This window comes from Poecilia latipinna, unplaced genomic scaffold, assembly GCF_001443285.1.
Source record: "Poecilia latipinna isolate Pla-1442-1.1 unplaced genomic scaffold, P_latipinna-1.0 Scaffold1459, whole genome shotgun sequence".
Classification (NCBI taxonomy): domain Eukaryota; kingdom Metazoa; phylum Chordata; class Actinopteri; order Cyprinodontiformes; family Poeciliidae; genus Poecilia; species Poecilia latipinna.
In genome coordinates this window covers 152,046-169,026 of record NW_015114075.1, presented here as the reverse complement: position 1 = coordinate 169,026, position 16,981 = coordinate 152,046, and the positions used below count along the sequence as shown (strand labels likewise).

Here is a 16,981-nt window from a genome sequence, read left to right as displayed (position 1 = left end):
ATTATATTATATTATATTATATTATATTATATTATATTATATTATATTATATCATATTATATTATATATTTAGGAGAACAGCAGTGCTAGAATGATGTTGAAGAAAGGTGAAGAAGCTCTGGTGAGGTCTTCATTTAGTTTATTGAAATATGTATTAACTGTTTTTAATTTTTAAATAAACTAAACTATTTTATTATGAGAGGAGCAGGTCAGGGAAGACATAGGAGAGCCAGGTGGAGTTTCAGGGTGTGAAGATATAAAAATTATATTAATTAATTATATTAATTAATTATATTAATTACAGGAGACAATAAGAAAAGTGCTTGAGGAGAGGTTTAAAATAAATTAATGAACATTTTTGCTACACAGTAAATAGAGTTGAGATGAATAATAATGTATACATCTGAAAATTAAGTTGTGTAAATTCTCATTCTGTATGATAAAAACATACTTTTTATATTTAGTTCACATTCTGACACTGTACATTACTAAAGTGTCTGTTGTAAATCCATGAATCCATGCAGGAACATCAGGCTGCAGAGAGTCAGAGGGAGGCAGAGACAGAAACACATATCTGTAGATATTTTAGTTAAATGTTTGCAGCTGAAAATGACAGGGGAAAAAAAACATTTAGTCTTTTTGCCTCAGTGTTTTTCATGGATCTTTGGTAAGTTACTGAATGCAGGGCTGGAAAGTGAGACTGAGTATAATTTTTATTTATTTTGTAGATCAAACTGTTGCACTGATGTAGAGAATTGTTAAACAAGAACAAAACTTGTTTAGATTTTATTTTTGTTTGTCAAACTGCTGTATTGGGTTTAAAACTGCCGAGTCCTATTTTATGAGCTGTTTTCTACTTTGGTTTTGAGGTAGAACCTGTTCAATTACCAGTCAATTTATATCAATACATTTTGACCAATAATCAAATGTCTTTTGACCAATAAAATTTATCAGAATCTGGTAGCCTGTCTGTGCTACCAGAGTATGCTAAAGTGAGTGTTCATCCTGGAAAGACGGTCATTATACTGCATAACTTTAATCTGATTATTGGATTGTAAATAGTAACGTGTTAGATTACTTGTTACTGAAACAAGGGTCAGATTAGAGTAACGCATTACTGATATGTTGATGGCATAAATAGTTTGGCATTTCTGCTTAAGATATTTACTGATCTGTCAGGTTTCCGATATGCGTCCCCCCCAATGACAGACTCGTTCCTACACCCTTGCAATTAACCACAGTTTAGTTTGGCTAATCACAGTTTAGTTCTATTAATCGTTATTAACCCAAATTTATTCCGATTAATCACGATTACTCGTGATTAATCGTTATTTCAATAGGGTTGAAACGCTTAATCCACTTAAGCGTTTCAACCCTATTTGATTTCTTGTTAAAGCATCACATTTTCCAACACCTACAGCCCACCTCTTCATTAACTGTTTTCCTTTATCCCTCCATTACCCAAGCAGCACGTATAGCACTGAACCCTCCCCTACAACCTCAAACATCCTCCTTCCTCCCTCTTGTTCAGCCCCCACTTTGCTTCTTCCCTTCCCCAGCTGTAGCGTACCCCTCTTCCCATCTGAATCTTTTCCCTCCTTTCCCCCAATGGAGGACAGCCTGGTCTGTTTCAGCTGGGACAGACGACAGGGGGCGGAAGGCAAGGTGAACCGCTTTCAATGGCCGTCGGTCCGCTATGTGCTGGGCTAGGAGAGGAGAAGAGGGAGGAGGAAGGAAGGCAGAGCGAGGGGAGGACAGCGCGATAGAGAGAGAGCCGGATAGAAGCAGAGCAAGAACCAGCAAGAAAGAGAGAGAGAGAGGGGTCCGGCGCTTGCTTGCAGCTCGTATCGCTGGCTGGCTCGCCCGCTCGCCGTTGACGAATGAGCTGTCTACCCACGGGGCTGGGAAACGGCAGCTTGTGACAAGCTGGGGGAGAGAGGAACATGAATGTAATGCGCACCTTGCCTCGTTTGCTTTCAGATACCGGCCAGAAGAAGACTCCAGAAAAGAAGGATGGGAGGCGCATGTCGTTCCAGAGACCCAAAGGGACCATCGAATATTCTGTGAGTAACGTGCAGAAAACTCGGAGCGCTGCGTGTTAATGTACCTCCAGTCTTCCTTGTGCCTTTTCTGTGAAGCAGCAGTAATAGCAGCTGCTGCTGGTTCTGCAGCTTTGAGCGACTCCAGCAGTATTAAACATGCAGCAAGAAACATGCAGGAACTGTCTGACAAGAAGTATTTTATAGATTTTTGTTGCCTAACACGTGTGCCTCATTCCTGAACTGTTTACATAAAGAGGTGTGTGTGTGTAAACAAGGCTTGGAACGTGCATCATGTTTGGCAAGGCAACGTTCATCTCCATTTTGCATGTTGATGTTTGGAAAGGAGACGGGGATGGTGTTGATGTGTATGGGGGGGGAATTGTGACAGTTCTGTTGGGTCTTCCAGCTGGACCCGGAGCAGGACGCGCAGGCAGGAAGTGCTGGCGGGACGCAGATTTGTTTTTCCACTCGTTCCCCTGGGCAGCACAGCGGCAAACATTCCACCACAGAGATCGCTCGGTCTCGCGAATGACCTTCCAACTGCGTTGTCATTTCTATTGATTTAGCTGTTGTGTGGCAAAAAGGGAAGGGAGGGGGTAGAGAGAGGGAGAGAAAAGGAGAGAGAGGACTCCTGTTCCCAGGCATGAACTGAAAACAGAGCTCTCTCTCTGCTTCCACCTTCCCTGCTTATGTTCTTCAAATGACCCTCAAACCCAACTGCAGTCAGACGGCGTTTTCCCACCTCTTTTCTCCGTGGCAACCGCCGAGTGGCAGCGGCGTGTCTCCGCGGAGCGAAAAAACGAGAGGAAGAAAGGAAGGAAGGGAGTGAAAGAACAGAGGGAGTGTTGGGGTTGTGTTGTTGTCATTCCGGCTTCCGTTAAATCCCTAAAATCGACCCAGCAGCACCTGCACCTTCTACCACCCTGCCAAGCCTGTCAGTCATTCCCCAGTCCTGCTGATTGACACCCTCCTTGTTTACCTTGCCAGGGTTCCAACAGCCTCCACCATTCCAGCACATTTCCTTCACTCTCAACTCTGAGTCACATCCCTGACACATGCAGGGGAGCAGAGTCTGCCGGACGGACAGAAACGCTGATGGGTAGCAAACATAAGGGAGAAGCCAGAATTCATATGGCATACTAATCCCGTTCTGGTCGGCCATCACTCTCTGTCTCCCCCCAGCCCCCCGTGTTGCCCTCCTCTAGATTACTGGTATTGTGATGGATAGATGGAGCTCTACCAATGATTTCGTTACTGCAACTCGACACGCTGCTGCAGCGGCACGCGGTGTGACGGTGCTCGGGGTATGACCGAGTCCCATTGATCGAGGAGTAGCTTTATCTAAAACTCATCTCCCGCACAGGAGGGGGTCGCAGGGGTATGGGGGCGACTGCCGCCGCTGCCGCCAACGTTTTCTGATTTCGCTCGCAGCAGATAAGTTTATAAATAACGCCTGGCGTCCACAGGAAAAAGGAGAATTTCCTCTCGTGGCTGCCTTATCGATGCCATCTCCCTCCATTCCCCCCCTCTCTCTCTCTATCGCTGCTTTACCTCACACGCCGGCTTTTCTTTCCCTTTTCTTTTTTTTTTTGTATTGAGAAATAACCTGTGCAGCTGCAGCCTATCTGCCTAGACACTGATAATGCCAGTCCATTCAGCTCTGTCCGAGCTATTGGCTGACCTGCATCCAATTAAAGAGTGTTTAAAGTGTCAGGGAACAACCTGGATTTGTTTCCTGACAAAGTTCTGTCACACCATGGATTCTTTAGGCTCCCGTTGGTGATTTGGATCTCCTACAGCGCTCCAAATTGACTCGTACTGTATGAGGACAAGCTGGGGCTTAGTATATGTGTTCAAAGCCAGAATTTTTTTAATAGTTTAATATACAATGAAAGTTCTACATTGTTTTAACAGAGTTGGCCTTTCTTAGACGGTTACCTTACAGGAAGACCAGACCTCAACCCTGGTCTGTATGGACTTAGCCTAGCCATTGTCTTAAGCTTTCTACCCAATTCCACTCGATTCTCATCTCCCTTCAGTCCTTCATCTGGGATTTCTCCCATTGAACTCAATTTCTCATGATGAAATTTCATCAGGGCCAATCAACAAACAGAAGGAGGAGTTGTGAACAATGATGCACACAGTTTCGAGTAAGCTTCATAGTGTTTCACGATCAAGCTGGCACATTACAAACATTACAGCCAAATGTTAGCAATTGGGTAAAATGAGATCTAGTTGTTTAAAACTGTAACAGAGTCCGCTTTAATCGACCTCTAGTTCATTTGCCTAGAAAGTCCAGTTTGTTTGAGAGGTGTGGATGCGTAATCAAAGTCTGATACTGATCAAAAAAGCAAACCTTGATCTACAAACCTAGATCTCGGTTCGGTTGCAGAAACTCTGGCGTGGTTCGAATGCATAAGTAGAAAAGGGACTACTCCAAAGCAGGAATTAAATTGTAGCACAAGGCATTCAGGTTAAATACAACCAAAACGAGTCTAGTGCTAGCAGGAGACTCGTGGTCTTTTACCAAACACAAAAGAGAAATCCTACAACTGCTAAAATCCGATGCCACCCCATTTTTGTTTGTATTTTGTGAAGATGTAAGTTGCGTTCAGTGTCTTCTATAGAGGTTTTTGTGTCACTTCCTTCAATGGTTCTTGGTCCAGCACCCCCACAGGTGAGGGAGGGTGGCAGGCTTCTCAAAGTGTTTGGTTCATTGACTCAATGCAGTATGAAAACAAACGTCACCAGCTGAAAATGTAACAAATCTTGTAACTAGGGTTACCAATGGAACCAACTGAAAACACCCAATGTTATCGCTCTGAGGCAGATGCCCTCACTTCATTTATGAATCGACCAAAATTGCAAAATCTTCTATTTTTTTATTTTTATTTTTTTTACTTCTGTTGACCTTTTAAAATAATTTCTGCCGTTTAATGATACAGTCTTCTTCCAACAATAACTTCTACATTAAAGAGTATTGTGGTTTACAGAATCTCGTAGCATCTAGGTCTGATGGTACATGCTACCAGTAGTATTTTTAAGTTACAAAACACTCAGCCACCTGTGTGGATCACTCAAGTGCCTGCTTCTTGCCACATGAGTGTTTGAAGTTGAATTGTTTCCTATTCAGTGAGTTCTATTTCTGTGTGAATATTCAGTATTTCTCCATCAATCTGAAAACCCAAGCCACTCTAAACAAACAGATCTTTGGGATTAGCTTAAATCCAAAGATCACATAATTTTATCAAGAAAGTTTAGACTACTCAATCTATTCCACAGTGCCTTGAGTTGAGCTTTCATTTTTGTTCAGATCAGGCTAGAAAGTCAAAGTGGCTGTAGAACCTCAAATTGTATATTTTCTAAACTGCTGTACGTTCAGTTGAAACTTTGTTGCACATAGCTTTCTTCTCTAAAATAACAGCTTTTGTACAAACGCTGTTATTCAAAACTCAACTATGCTTAGGGCATAGCATACTTGAATCTTGTATGCTCAGATTTATTGGTCACAATCCATGTGACAAAAACAAACTACTTTTTATATTAAAGCCTAATAGATCACAACCTGGACATTCGATTTTAAAACCCTCTAAAGCTCTTAAGTCATATCTGGGAGACTATTAGCAAAATAACCAGAAGCTTTGGGTAAACCTCAAAGATGATGTCATCACTGTTGCAATGATCTGCAATTATTTCAGCATGTTGAATGGCATGAACCTCCTTTCTCTATAACTCAAACTACCGGATACCAAAGTTTTAGTTGGTTGCAGAAAGAAGAGAACGACTGTGTTATTTCCCAGAAAACAGAATCTCTCTTCAAATACTTGTTAGCGCGCTGAGTTTTCAGCCCCATTAGCAGCGCGTCCACAGGGATCACAGGGTCAGTCGGTCACTTGTTCATTTGAGAAGTCAGTCGGTCATTTCTTCACATGGTCCAGGCTGTTGGATTAATTGCAAAGGAAATTGTCCAGAGAATGAGTTCAGATGAGCAGTGATCCTTGTCATACGACTCTCTGCACCAAGCAGAATAAAGTTGCCAGTATTACCTCAATAAATTTCACAAATTTTCCAGGTTCCCGCAGGTTATGTCCTGTTTACTTGGGTGGTTTCTCATTTCCATAGTGACTGACATTTATGCTTTTGTATAAAATGTATCAACTACTAGGCGGTCTTGAATCATAGCCAAGACACACTCTTAGGGTAAACCTGCATGTTAATGTTGATGCCTGCCTTGTTACTGTTGGCAAAATGATGCTAAAAACTCAAGTATTTTTGTCTAGTTTCTAGAGCAAATGTCTTAGTACACTTTTTCACATATAACAAGGGAAACATGGAAAAAAATATCTTGTTATAAGGGAACAAATCTGCCAATGGATTTATCAGTATTCAGTAATGTTTAAAATAAATATACATATTTGCACTAGAAACTGGTTAAAAATACTTGGTGAGATTTTGTGTTTTTACTGTGAAGATGAGTAAAATATGGCTAAAGATGGATTTTAAATTAGTTAAATTGGAATATGAGTAAGCAAACTACAAATCTCCCAACTTTGACTGTACTCGTTGAACTAAAGCAAAAACTGAGCTTGAGTATTAACAGTAGATTTCTGTTTAGCTTTGATAGAAAACTAATATTGTGGGGGGGGGGGTTATATGGAAAAACCCAACCTGTAAACTGGAGAACATGTCAATAGATGATGGAGAGATAAACAGTGGTAATACTGTAGCTGGAGCATTCACTATAAATTCAATCTTTTTTTTTTTTTTTGTTGACAAAAATTAGTCCAACACTGAGTTGGCTTTATGATGTCTGTGTCGTACTGGAGCTCTTTTGTGGTTTTGGGCATTAGTGCCATAAGGGTCATGGGTTTCTGACTGGAAAACATGAGTGAATACAGCCTGGAGCATCGAAGAAGCAAGTTGGAGCCTGACACAAAGGAGAATCCTTGAGGACTAGGAAATGAGACAGCAACATTTCTCCTTGAAGTGGATGGAATAATGTCACTTGCTCCCATGTCACTTGTAGCAGCTCTAAATTTAGGCCTGCAAATGATCAGCAAGGGTGTTGCACACAATGCACATACCATTTGGTAGTAATGACAAAGTCACCATGGCAACTGTCATGCTAAAGCTGGGCCTTATCCGTCGGTATAAGATGGAGAGTGATGGCTTGAGATGGGATTATGAGGTGGATTCACCCTGAAGTGAAGTTTTATTTCAAGTTTTTTTTCTTTTATTTCATTTCCAACTCTTCCCAATGTCGATGTGTTCAGATTTATTTTGAGTCTAATACATTAATTCAATGACTTCAGTCTAAAAAGGGGTCACGTAAAAATATGCAGCCAGCAGTTTAACTGGTCACAGTTAAATGTGTAGATCTGTAATTGCATCACACTTCCCACATTGACCATTTACATTAACACTCAAAGTGCTTTCCTCATGTCCCTCACTCAATGTTATGACAAAATGGAAGCGAACTGTTTAACGGAGTTATTAGTCTGGTCATTTGTCCAAACTGCCCTTGTCGAATCATTGTCCGCCTTCATTGGATGTGGTGGCCATTATCTGGACGTCAGTCACCTTCGAGCTAGCTGCCAACCTCGCCTTTCTTTACACATGGAGGGTGTCACCTCAACGGAACAAGAACACATTTCTCGTTGCACCGAGATAAATAATGAGCCGTATTGATCCAGAGGATAGGATGATAAGGTCCACCGAACATTAGTAACCGCAACCATGCTTTGCCTCCTTCCCTCGTCCTTCTGTTAATGTGTCAATGACAGGTCTTTATCAGTAGCTCATGTTTGTATGTCTGCTGTCCCCTGCCACTTAATATGGTTAGAGATGGATCCTCTTTCAGTACAACCAGTGGTTGCATCTCTAAAGTCTTAGAGCAACCAGATATACACCCATCAGCTGCCATGACACCTCTCTGATGGAGGAAGCTAGGGGCATTACATAATGGTTCATCTGTACGAAGAGATTAATTAAGCTTAAAAAGCAATTGTAAACAAACTATTTGAAGTGATTTGTGTGCCAGCATCAGCCAGACATCTTGCTCATCACTGTTTATTTTATTAAACCCCAGATATTTTACACAAGGCATGCTAGAACAGAAGCCAGGTGTACAAAGCAGCCATTAGAGATTAAGTTCAGGCCTTGTTTGGCAGAATTTAGCCAAATATGAATAGTTCATCCTTTAGATATAAAAAAAAATGAAAGTCTTCTCTGCTCTCTTCATAAAGGAAAAAGTAGTGAAATATCAGTGCAATTGTGCAAACCAACATTAAACTAACACCTTAATGATTCAGTCCTAGCTCCTTCCATCTATTATACACAATTGGACCAACTCTCAATTTCAGCTTTTATAGTTGGATTTTATTGACATTTGCTCACCCTTTAGCCAAAGCCATATTTTGCAGTGCTGAACTGGCTGTTAAGTCTCACAGACACAGAAGTAGCTGCAGGAGTATGGAATTGGTACTGTCCGTGTTCCACATGCCGCAATCTTCTATATCTGGCTTATGCAGTAGGGTTTGAAAGACAAAAACCATTTCTTCCAAATAAAATATCCAGACTTGACTGAAATCACACACACAACTTTGTGGAATTCTTGATTAAAACTAATCATGAAGATTTGGGAACATTTCCAAAAGATTACTTTGCCACAAAACAATACGCCACATGAGTAAAAGAACAGAATACTGATGTGCGACAAAGGAGGTGGCAGCACCTCTCTCTGACGTTAGCAATTTGATCAATTTAGAGAGAATTTGTGAAGCAGAGTGGGCAAAAGTTAATTATGCCTCATTCCTATTGCACGGTACAGCCGGGGTCTGTGCAGTTTGACACTCTACTTCATCTGTTTCTATTACAATAGTGGCCCATACTACCAACCCATACCACAACATTCCTGGGCCCCCTTCATTCCTAGGTTGTAGGACAATAGTATGATACAGTTAGGGCGGAGCAACTGGTATCACAGAATACAGCCCACTGATTGGGGTGTAAAAAAACATCACTGCTTGTGATGAGCACAAGACATACTAGCGTGTCAAGTTTGTCTGCGCAGCATTTGGGTTTAACCCCACCTGCCCATTGAGAGTCCAAGTGTTCATGGAAACCCTCTTTTCAATACGGAGGTCCATAAAATTGTGTACCAAACCTCAGCAACCTCACAGATGCTGATATAATGAAACTGAATGCCAAAACTGAAACAAAAGTTACTGTTTTGTTTTGGTTTTTTCCCCAGATTTACCCTTCTTACTGGTCATAAATGTCACCTTAATGGTTCCCTTCACAAAAACCTGGCATTTTTACAGCATTGTGTAGATTTTTTTTCTGTCCTCCTTGTAAGACAGCAGCAAATGGCACCTAGGAAAAATCTATGCTCAGCTGACACACCAGGATGAAAGGCTTAAGCACAAAAGGAGCCTGATTAATTCTTTATCCTCCTCACTTAAATAAACCAACGCATCTTCTCAAATGAGATTTCCCTTTTAAAATGCTGACCACATACCCAGGTCGTCTCTCAAACATGTTTGGGCCTGGAAATACTCGTGGAATGAGACATTTTCTGTTCCATCAGGACCCACCAAAGAAATAATTTGAAGGTCTCGGAAGTGCTCAAGTTATAATCCTGCGTTTTATGGTCCTGTTGTAAAAATACAAGGCAAGGAAGTGTTTGTGTCACAGAGACATCTCTGATCTCCCTGACACCTCCCATCCTCTTTTTGACAGGTTATTTATCAAACTGCCTCGCCGCTTTTGTCTGAAAGAACCGTAGGGCTCACTTTACGGCGCCCATAAGTCGATAAGCGTCTTGTAGTGCATCGCTACAGTCAGAAAGGTGTCTAAGATGAGCAAGTTGTTAATGGTGAGGTGGAGTTACAGATGGGAAACCGGGCTGTCACCACATCCTCTTCCTGCGGTGCAGCTTTAGTGGTTTCCTCTTCTGCAGCAAGTTGAAAGACGTAGAGGTGTTTCCTACTTCTGTCTTGAACATTCGTTTGCTTGACTCCATTGGCAAAATCCAAAGATAAAGGATTGCATGTTGGTGCAGTTGGGAGTACAGCTATTACTCCCAACTGTTACTGTTGCACCAAGACGGTCATGGGTCAAAACCCGGCCTGTGGTCTTCCTGCAGAAAGTTTGCATGTTTTTATCGTGTGTGCAGTAGTTTTTTATAGGTATTCCAGATTTCTTGCACAGTCCCAAGCCATGCTTGTTGGGTTAATTGGTCTCTCAAAGTTCGTCCTATGTGTTGTGCTGTAATGAAGTGACAGTCTGTACTATTAAGACTAGTACCTTGACAGGACCAGTATCTTGACAAAACCAGTTCCTTGCTACCTTGCCACTTGCCTCCTTGCGACCAAGTACAAAGCCATTGACCTCATCCATATGGTGTTTTCTGAGTTGCAGAGACTTTGCCTGTTTCCACTACCCTCGTTGCAGCCTCTATTTATTCTAATGTCTTTGATTGAATCATTGCATTAAATCTTCCCCGATGAGCAAGCAGCATAGATTCAAAGGTAACCGATTACCTCTGAAATATGAGAGATGCTCTCTAATTTCATTTGTTTCCAAGAAAACGATGAAATTAACATTTAATCAAGCCAGATAATCTAATCAGCTTAAAATACCTTCGTTATTGCTCATCTTTACGTTTGGTGCTCCAAGTGTGTCTGACACTCGAAATCAGACATCTGGATATGCAGGAGGAAGGATGTGAAAGATGTGATTGATGTTTTTGAAAGGTAAAGGTACAGGACAGATGTGCATCACTTGCACTTTATTTACGCTGTACTTATTGGGCTTGCAGTTTACCATCCAATCTCTGCTGCACAACCTCTTCTGCATTGTTCATTGTTGGGGTGGACTCACTGCTGAGTCAGGAAGACTGAATCCCAGCAGCGTGACCGAGCTCAGCTCTTATTAGTTTGTTCCCCCCAGAGGTCGGCCCCCATCTAAAGTCAGCGAAACCCACAATAAAGCTTGCGTGAGAACGCCGCAAACTCGCCTGGTTGTCTCCCGTTTGTTGTTTTCATCCCTCCCACGCTGCTTCAAAGCTCTCTAACCTGAGATTGCATTAGCACTGATCAGTGACAACGCTTTTAACAGTCAACGTTGCTAAGATTCAGCTGTTATGGCGCGTTTCAAGCCCAAGTCTGTTTTTATGTTATAAAGAGAGTCTCGAGACTCTCCTCCCACTCTTTTAATTGCTCAGTGGTGGAGGATGTTGCCGTCAGTAATTGACCAGAGTCGCACGAAACTTTGCTTCAGAAAGCTAATGAGCTGCACTCTGGAGCCAAAACCGGTGACCCAGAGAGGATTCCTGTCACTGTACTTTTGTGGTGATTCGTCTTTTATGGAGCTTTCCAGCTGGATTTCTGCCATCATTAGCTACTTTCCTTGTATGACTTGCCCGTCAGTTACACTGAGAGTCTTCCCAGAGATGATTTATCAGTGGAGGTGTCACTCCCCTGGATGCTTGGAGAAGTCTCTCCTCATCCATAGCCTCTTAGGTGGGCGGCCGACTGGATGAATGGGACTGGAATGTCTTAAGAGATTGATTTGCTCCTGAATCCAGTTATGGTTTTAAATTGTTTTACCTTTTGTGTTTAATTTCTTCTTCTTCAAAAAAAATCTTATTTATTGTATTTAAGAAGCTTGGACGTTATTTCAGTGTAATAATTTACTTACTGTTAGTTGCTTCATGCCTGGCTTACTCTTCATGTCATATTATCTTTGGATGTTTTCAGAGCTTTTGGACATTAGTCAGATTCAGTCAGCTGGACTCTGTACTATCCACCTTGCTGTCTGACTAATGAAATCCAGCACCTTTGGGGAAAATAGGTAGAAAAAGTGTCTAAACTGCAGATCCACCAATCCGATAATATCAGCCTCGGTTAATTTGTAAAAAAATAAAAAATAAAAAATTAAGAAAAGTGAACTCATTTCAAAAATACTTTATTGATCCCAAAGGGAAATTAAACAAATTCAGCATTGTTTTTCTGGCTCTGATTGATATCGGCCGATACTGAACTTCAGATATCGGCATCAGTATCAGAAGTGAAAAAAGTGGCTTGGTACATCCCTAATCTAAACACTGCACTAATGAGTGTTTTTCCCTCTTCTTCTTCCATAATTATACCATAATTCCACAGAAGTGGTTTCAAAGATGACATATGACTATGCCTCACAAGCTGCGCCTCTGTTTTTAGCTTAACTTCCCGTCTGCTGTTGTCTTGAGACTCTGTGCAACATCTTCCTGGAAACTATTTCCCATATCGAAAACTTGGAGAGGCTGTCATTGTTCTGTGTTTTTCGTAGGGATGTTTGCACAAACAAAACCAGCAGAGGCAGTCCCATGACTGCTGCACCAAAGCACACAGTGTCTACATAATCTATGCTAAAAAATGCACAGCTCAGAGTTCGTCCTGCCATGCTGGTTATAAGAGCCTCTGTCCCCTGAGTGCACTTTCCTCTCTTACACCACATTTCCTGCACATGCCGGCGCTTTCTGACACCATCAGCCTTATTTGGAGGCCAGAGACTCCCAGGGGGCGCATTGGACGCTTAACTATTTCAGACACATGAAGCACATTTCTGTTGTCTGCATCCTAACTGGTGAAGACAAGCGAACGCACCTGTGTCACTCTGCGGGGTGCTGCAGCTGAGCACAGGGTGTAACCCACAACAGCCTCCATGATCTGCTAAATCTCAGCTAACAGGAAGTGTTGCCTCCTCCTCTACGGCTTGTTGGATGTGATTCAGGATGATGTGCTTAAAATGAAATAAATACCTCGAGCTGTGCAGAGTAGTCAGACTATCAGCAGAAAAATAATACTGTAAAGGGTTTCTGGAGTAATGATAAAGAAAAATGATGAGAGTAGTTGTAGTTTTTTTTTGTTTTTTTTTTTGTCAAAAATGTGGACCATCTGAGTTTTCTCAGATATTTAGTCCAATCACAGAAACCCTCACTGTTTTGACCTTCTGCATCAGCAACTTGTATATATGCAAACAGTATTCTCTATATTTCTATAGTTCCTCTATATTTTCATATACACTGAATAAATAAAATTGCACTATATTTTAGCTTGGCATTAGACAAAAGTGGTTGGAAGTAGAAAGATGTTGTTTTTGCTCTTTGTTAAATCAAAGTTGGATTCTATTCGTGCCAAGTTTCTTACTTGTAAAAGTCACCAATAGTAGAGAATGCTTTTCTGCCCAGCCCTGTTCTATCAGCTCAAACAGTTGCTGCTTTGCTGTCTCTGTTAAGGTTATTGAGTTGTTGTTGAAGGATTGGTTCATTTCTAGCTAGCACTCTCCATTCTCTATTGTCAAGTTTCACTCTAGCCACTTAATATCTGGTTGGATGTGTCTCCATTGGCAGTGTGTTCCTCATCATGTCTAAGTGAAGGAATGTAGGCATTTTCTTTAAGTATTGTATTTCTTTCTTATGTCAGTATATCTCCAGCCTTTCCTTGTTGATCTACACAATTCTGTCTCTACTGTTCCTTGTTTTTATGATATCTATTAATTCTTCAATGCTTCATTATTAATAATATTACTTGTATTTTATATATATGTATATTCTCTTGTTTGGTCTTTCCTCCTGTTTCCCATGTAAGGCAGCCTTCCCTTTGCCAAGAAATCATCGCGAGGTCTTATTAGTGTAATGGTGCGTCCACAGCAAACGTGTTAAAAACACGTCCGATGCTTCAAGTTCGACGCGTGTGCACTTTGAATGCAGACGCTTGACATTTTGCTCTACATCTAGCGATGTAGAGCGCTAGATGTAGCACTCTACTTGTTCCTTTGCACGTCTGTTTTACATTCAAAGTCTATGTGGAGGCGCGTCTAAATTGCTCTAGCCGTTGCTTTCCGTTGCCAGCCTTTTTGTCCGAAGCACTTCATGCATCAAACACTCAAATTCAAATCACTTCCAATCACGCTTCAACGCGCCTCCACATAGACTTCGAATGTAAACCAGATGCGCCTGATGCGCGAAACACGTTTGTTGTAAACGCACCACATGAATTTTCATGCTACCCTTTCAGGAACCTGTTTTAACTCTTAGCTACAGTCTGAAGCTTTGTGTATATTGTTTGTATTAAGAAAAAAGACATTTTGCTTGTGGTTGACAAGATAACACAAGATAACCATGTCCGTTTATATTCCTGCAAGCAACAACGTACAGTTTTTTTCCTGGTCAACAGCCGACAACTTTAATCGGAGTTCATCCCAGGTTCTAACGTGCAGAACACAAACCCTTTACAGCAATCGATTCAGAGCTCTGCTCTTCAGATATTTTCTCTGTCTGCTTCATGGTGTGTGTCCCATCTTCATGTTTGGCCTGTGCAGCGTTTAGGGCAATGCCTCAGAGCAGGAGCAGCACGGTGATGTTTCTGTCCTCTCTCTTGTTTTGCGGTCCAGGTGGAATCGAGGGACACGTTGAACAGCATTGCGCTCAAGTTTGACACCACACCCAACGAGCTGGTTCAGCTCAACAAGCTGTTCTCCAGAGCAGTGGTGCCTGGCCAGGTGTGAACCGCCGTGCTCGCCTTCACTGCGCCACTCCAGCCACCCCACGAACACCTCAGGCTCATTTTGCTGCTCCATTGTGCATTCTCAGTGGTTTGCCGTCATCACAAAGTGACTCTATTGCTACGTTTGTGAACATATCTGAAAAATTGGGTTTTTCCACCTACTTTCTTAGCGCAACTGGCTGACTCACTAACCACATCTCTGTCTGTCCTAATTGCCTGCTAATTACAGCATCATTTGTCCCATCAGGCTGCAGCACATTCTGTTAGACCCATTTTGTTTCTAAAAACATTTAAGAACACGTGTGATTCTTGGATTCAGCCCCCTGATGCTGCTGTTCCCACATCACACAAGTTAATCATCTGTTACCTGCCAAACGCTTTGCCAACCTCCCTGGCTTTAATATTTGTTCCTTTCGTCTTTTTTTATGGGAAAGTGACTAATATTTCTATTTGTTTTTGTCTCTGCATTTCCTGGCACTAAAAGCGAGTCAGTCGAAGGGAACCCAAACCGCAGCTTGTGTAGCTGGCACCCCTCGCTCTGCCTCAGCTCTTAGCAGACAGAACATTTAGCACGTTGTAAACAGGGAGCAGTAAAGGCACTTACAGAGACTGAAGATATAACTCCAAAAATGGAGCCAGATTTTATTTCACCCATTTATGTAACCAGATTAAGATTAATGTTTAATCTAAAAAAAAAAAAAATAAGACAGAGTAACAAATGAAAGTTGAAAAGCATTTAGGCTAGCTTATTTTGCGGTTTCATCACACATTGGGCATTTTAAAAATGGTTGTTTCAGTTTGGAATGCGGTCCTGTGTTAGCAGTTAGCTGCTAATCTTCAACTTTCACCCAAAATGTCTGAAAGTAAAGAACTTCATTGCTAACATTGCAGAACCTGGCCTGGAACAAAGTGTTTTTCTACCATCGTACAAGAAATATTAAGAAATATTAATCTACATAATTAGTTTTAAATTAGGTTAAACTATTTAAACATTTATACCAGCTTTCCATTTTATTTCTTTATTTATAAAATAAATGAAGTGGTTAGCATGGTTACATGTTTCAATGCTAACATGCTAACAGCTTGCCAGACAGTGTCCTAGAACAAAGAGCCTTTCTAACATCTTAAACATCAAGCTACATAATTTGTTTTAAATTAATTTAAACTATTTATAAACCTTTAAACTACCCTTCTTTATAGGTTTGTGGTAGAGATGTGCTGATCAGGTTTTTCCCCACTGATTCCGATTCCGATCACCCATGAGGGCCAATCACCGATACTGATCACATAATTATTATTTTTTTAATCATAAACACTACCGGTTACATTATGTGGAAAAAGGAACCATGAATTCACCTTAATTTAGACAAAAACTTGTTTTTAATAACTTTTTTCAAGAAGAAAACTAAACAAAACAGGCATTGTGCAAATTGTACTGGCATTGATAATACTGTCTTTAACAGACTGATAACATATGAAGGCTCTGAAAAGCCTAAATAATGCAAAGAGCCAAAATAAAACCTCTCAACATTGCCAAGAAGTTCAAGTATAAAACTTAACATTCAAAGGCAAAAACAGGATCCATTACAATAAACAATTCAGATTTACTGAATGAAAACTTCCTGTTAGCATGGCGGCTAGCTGATTACTGCTAGTTCTGAGTGGCTGTTTCTGACTGAGTGGAGTAATTATGCAGGACAGGGAGGAGATCGATTATTTTTTCAGAGATTATCTGTCTCATGTTAGGACAGCGAAAGTTTTAATACGTATGTAAAAAAAAAATTTTAAGTTAGATGCTGCAGCTTTAAGCAGGTTCGGTGTGAGAGTCACTACCAGGTGGAGCAGAAGCGGCGCTCTGTCTGTGAAATCTTACTACCTGTAGCGTAGCAGCGGTTCAACAGCGAGAGCAGAACCAGCGTCTGACATTGCAGCTCGAAGACTTAAATAATTTTCCAGGTTATTTGTTTAGCTGTCTGGCCGTCATGCTAATTCGGGTGAGTGTTTGTAGCTGTGCGCTGCTTTACCTGCTGTCTGATCGTCTTTTTTACTGCAGTGAGCCTCGATGTAGCCAAACTCCGTCTAGTATGCCATTGTTTTTATGCCATATTAGATTCGTCGTGTTGATGCATTTTGACGTGCTTCACCCCACCTGCTTCAATTTTCCGCCGCAACACGCAAACTTCCCCATTCACTCAGTGCGTTATAGTTTATTTTACTCTTGAAATTATAACAGTAAAGAAAATTTCAAGAGTAAAGTTTTTTTTTAAAATCACTTTTGCTGGATCTCACTTAGACTAGCCTCCACCTCTGCTGTGGATTCAGAAGTTCTCTCTTTTTAAAACGAGGGCATGAGAGGAAGATTGTAGCTGCTCATTCGCTTTCCTTGGA

The 16,981-nt window shown here is 41.3% G+C and overlaps 1 protein-coding gene across 2 annotated transcripts in view; it reads left to right on the top strand.

The window, feature by feature from the left end:
• The first annotated feature begins 1,525 nt into the window (after positions 1 to 1,525).
• oxr1a (oxidation resistance 1a) overlaps positions 1,526 to 16,981 on the top strand; it is a 58,441-nt gene continuing 42,985 nt past the window's right edge. For both annotated transcript variants that reach the window (XM_015057385.1, XM_015057384.1), the window contains exons 1-2: positions 1,526 to 2,063; positions 14,481 to 14,588. In XM_015057385.1, the coding sequence (XP_014912871.1) occupies positions 1,944 to 2,063; positions 14,481 to 14,588 (228 nt within the window). In that variant the 5' untranslated portion in view covers positions 1,526 to 1,943. The remainder of the gene's footprint in view (positions 2,064 to 14,480; positions 14,589 to 16,981) is intronic.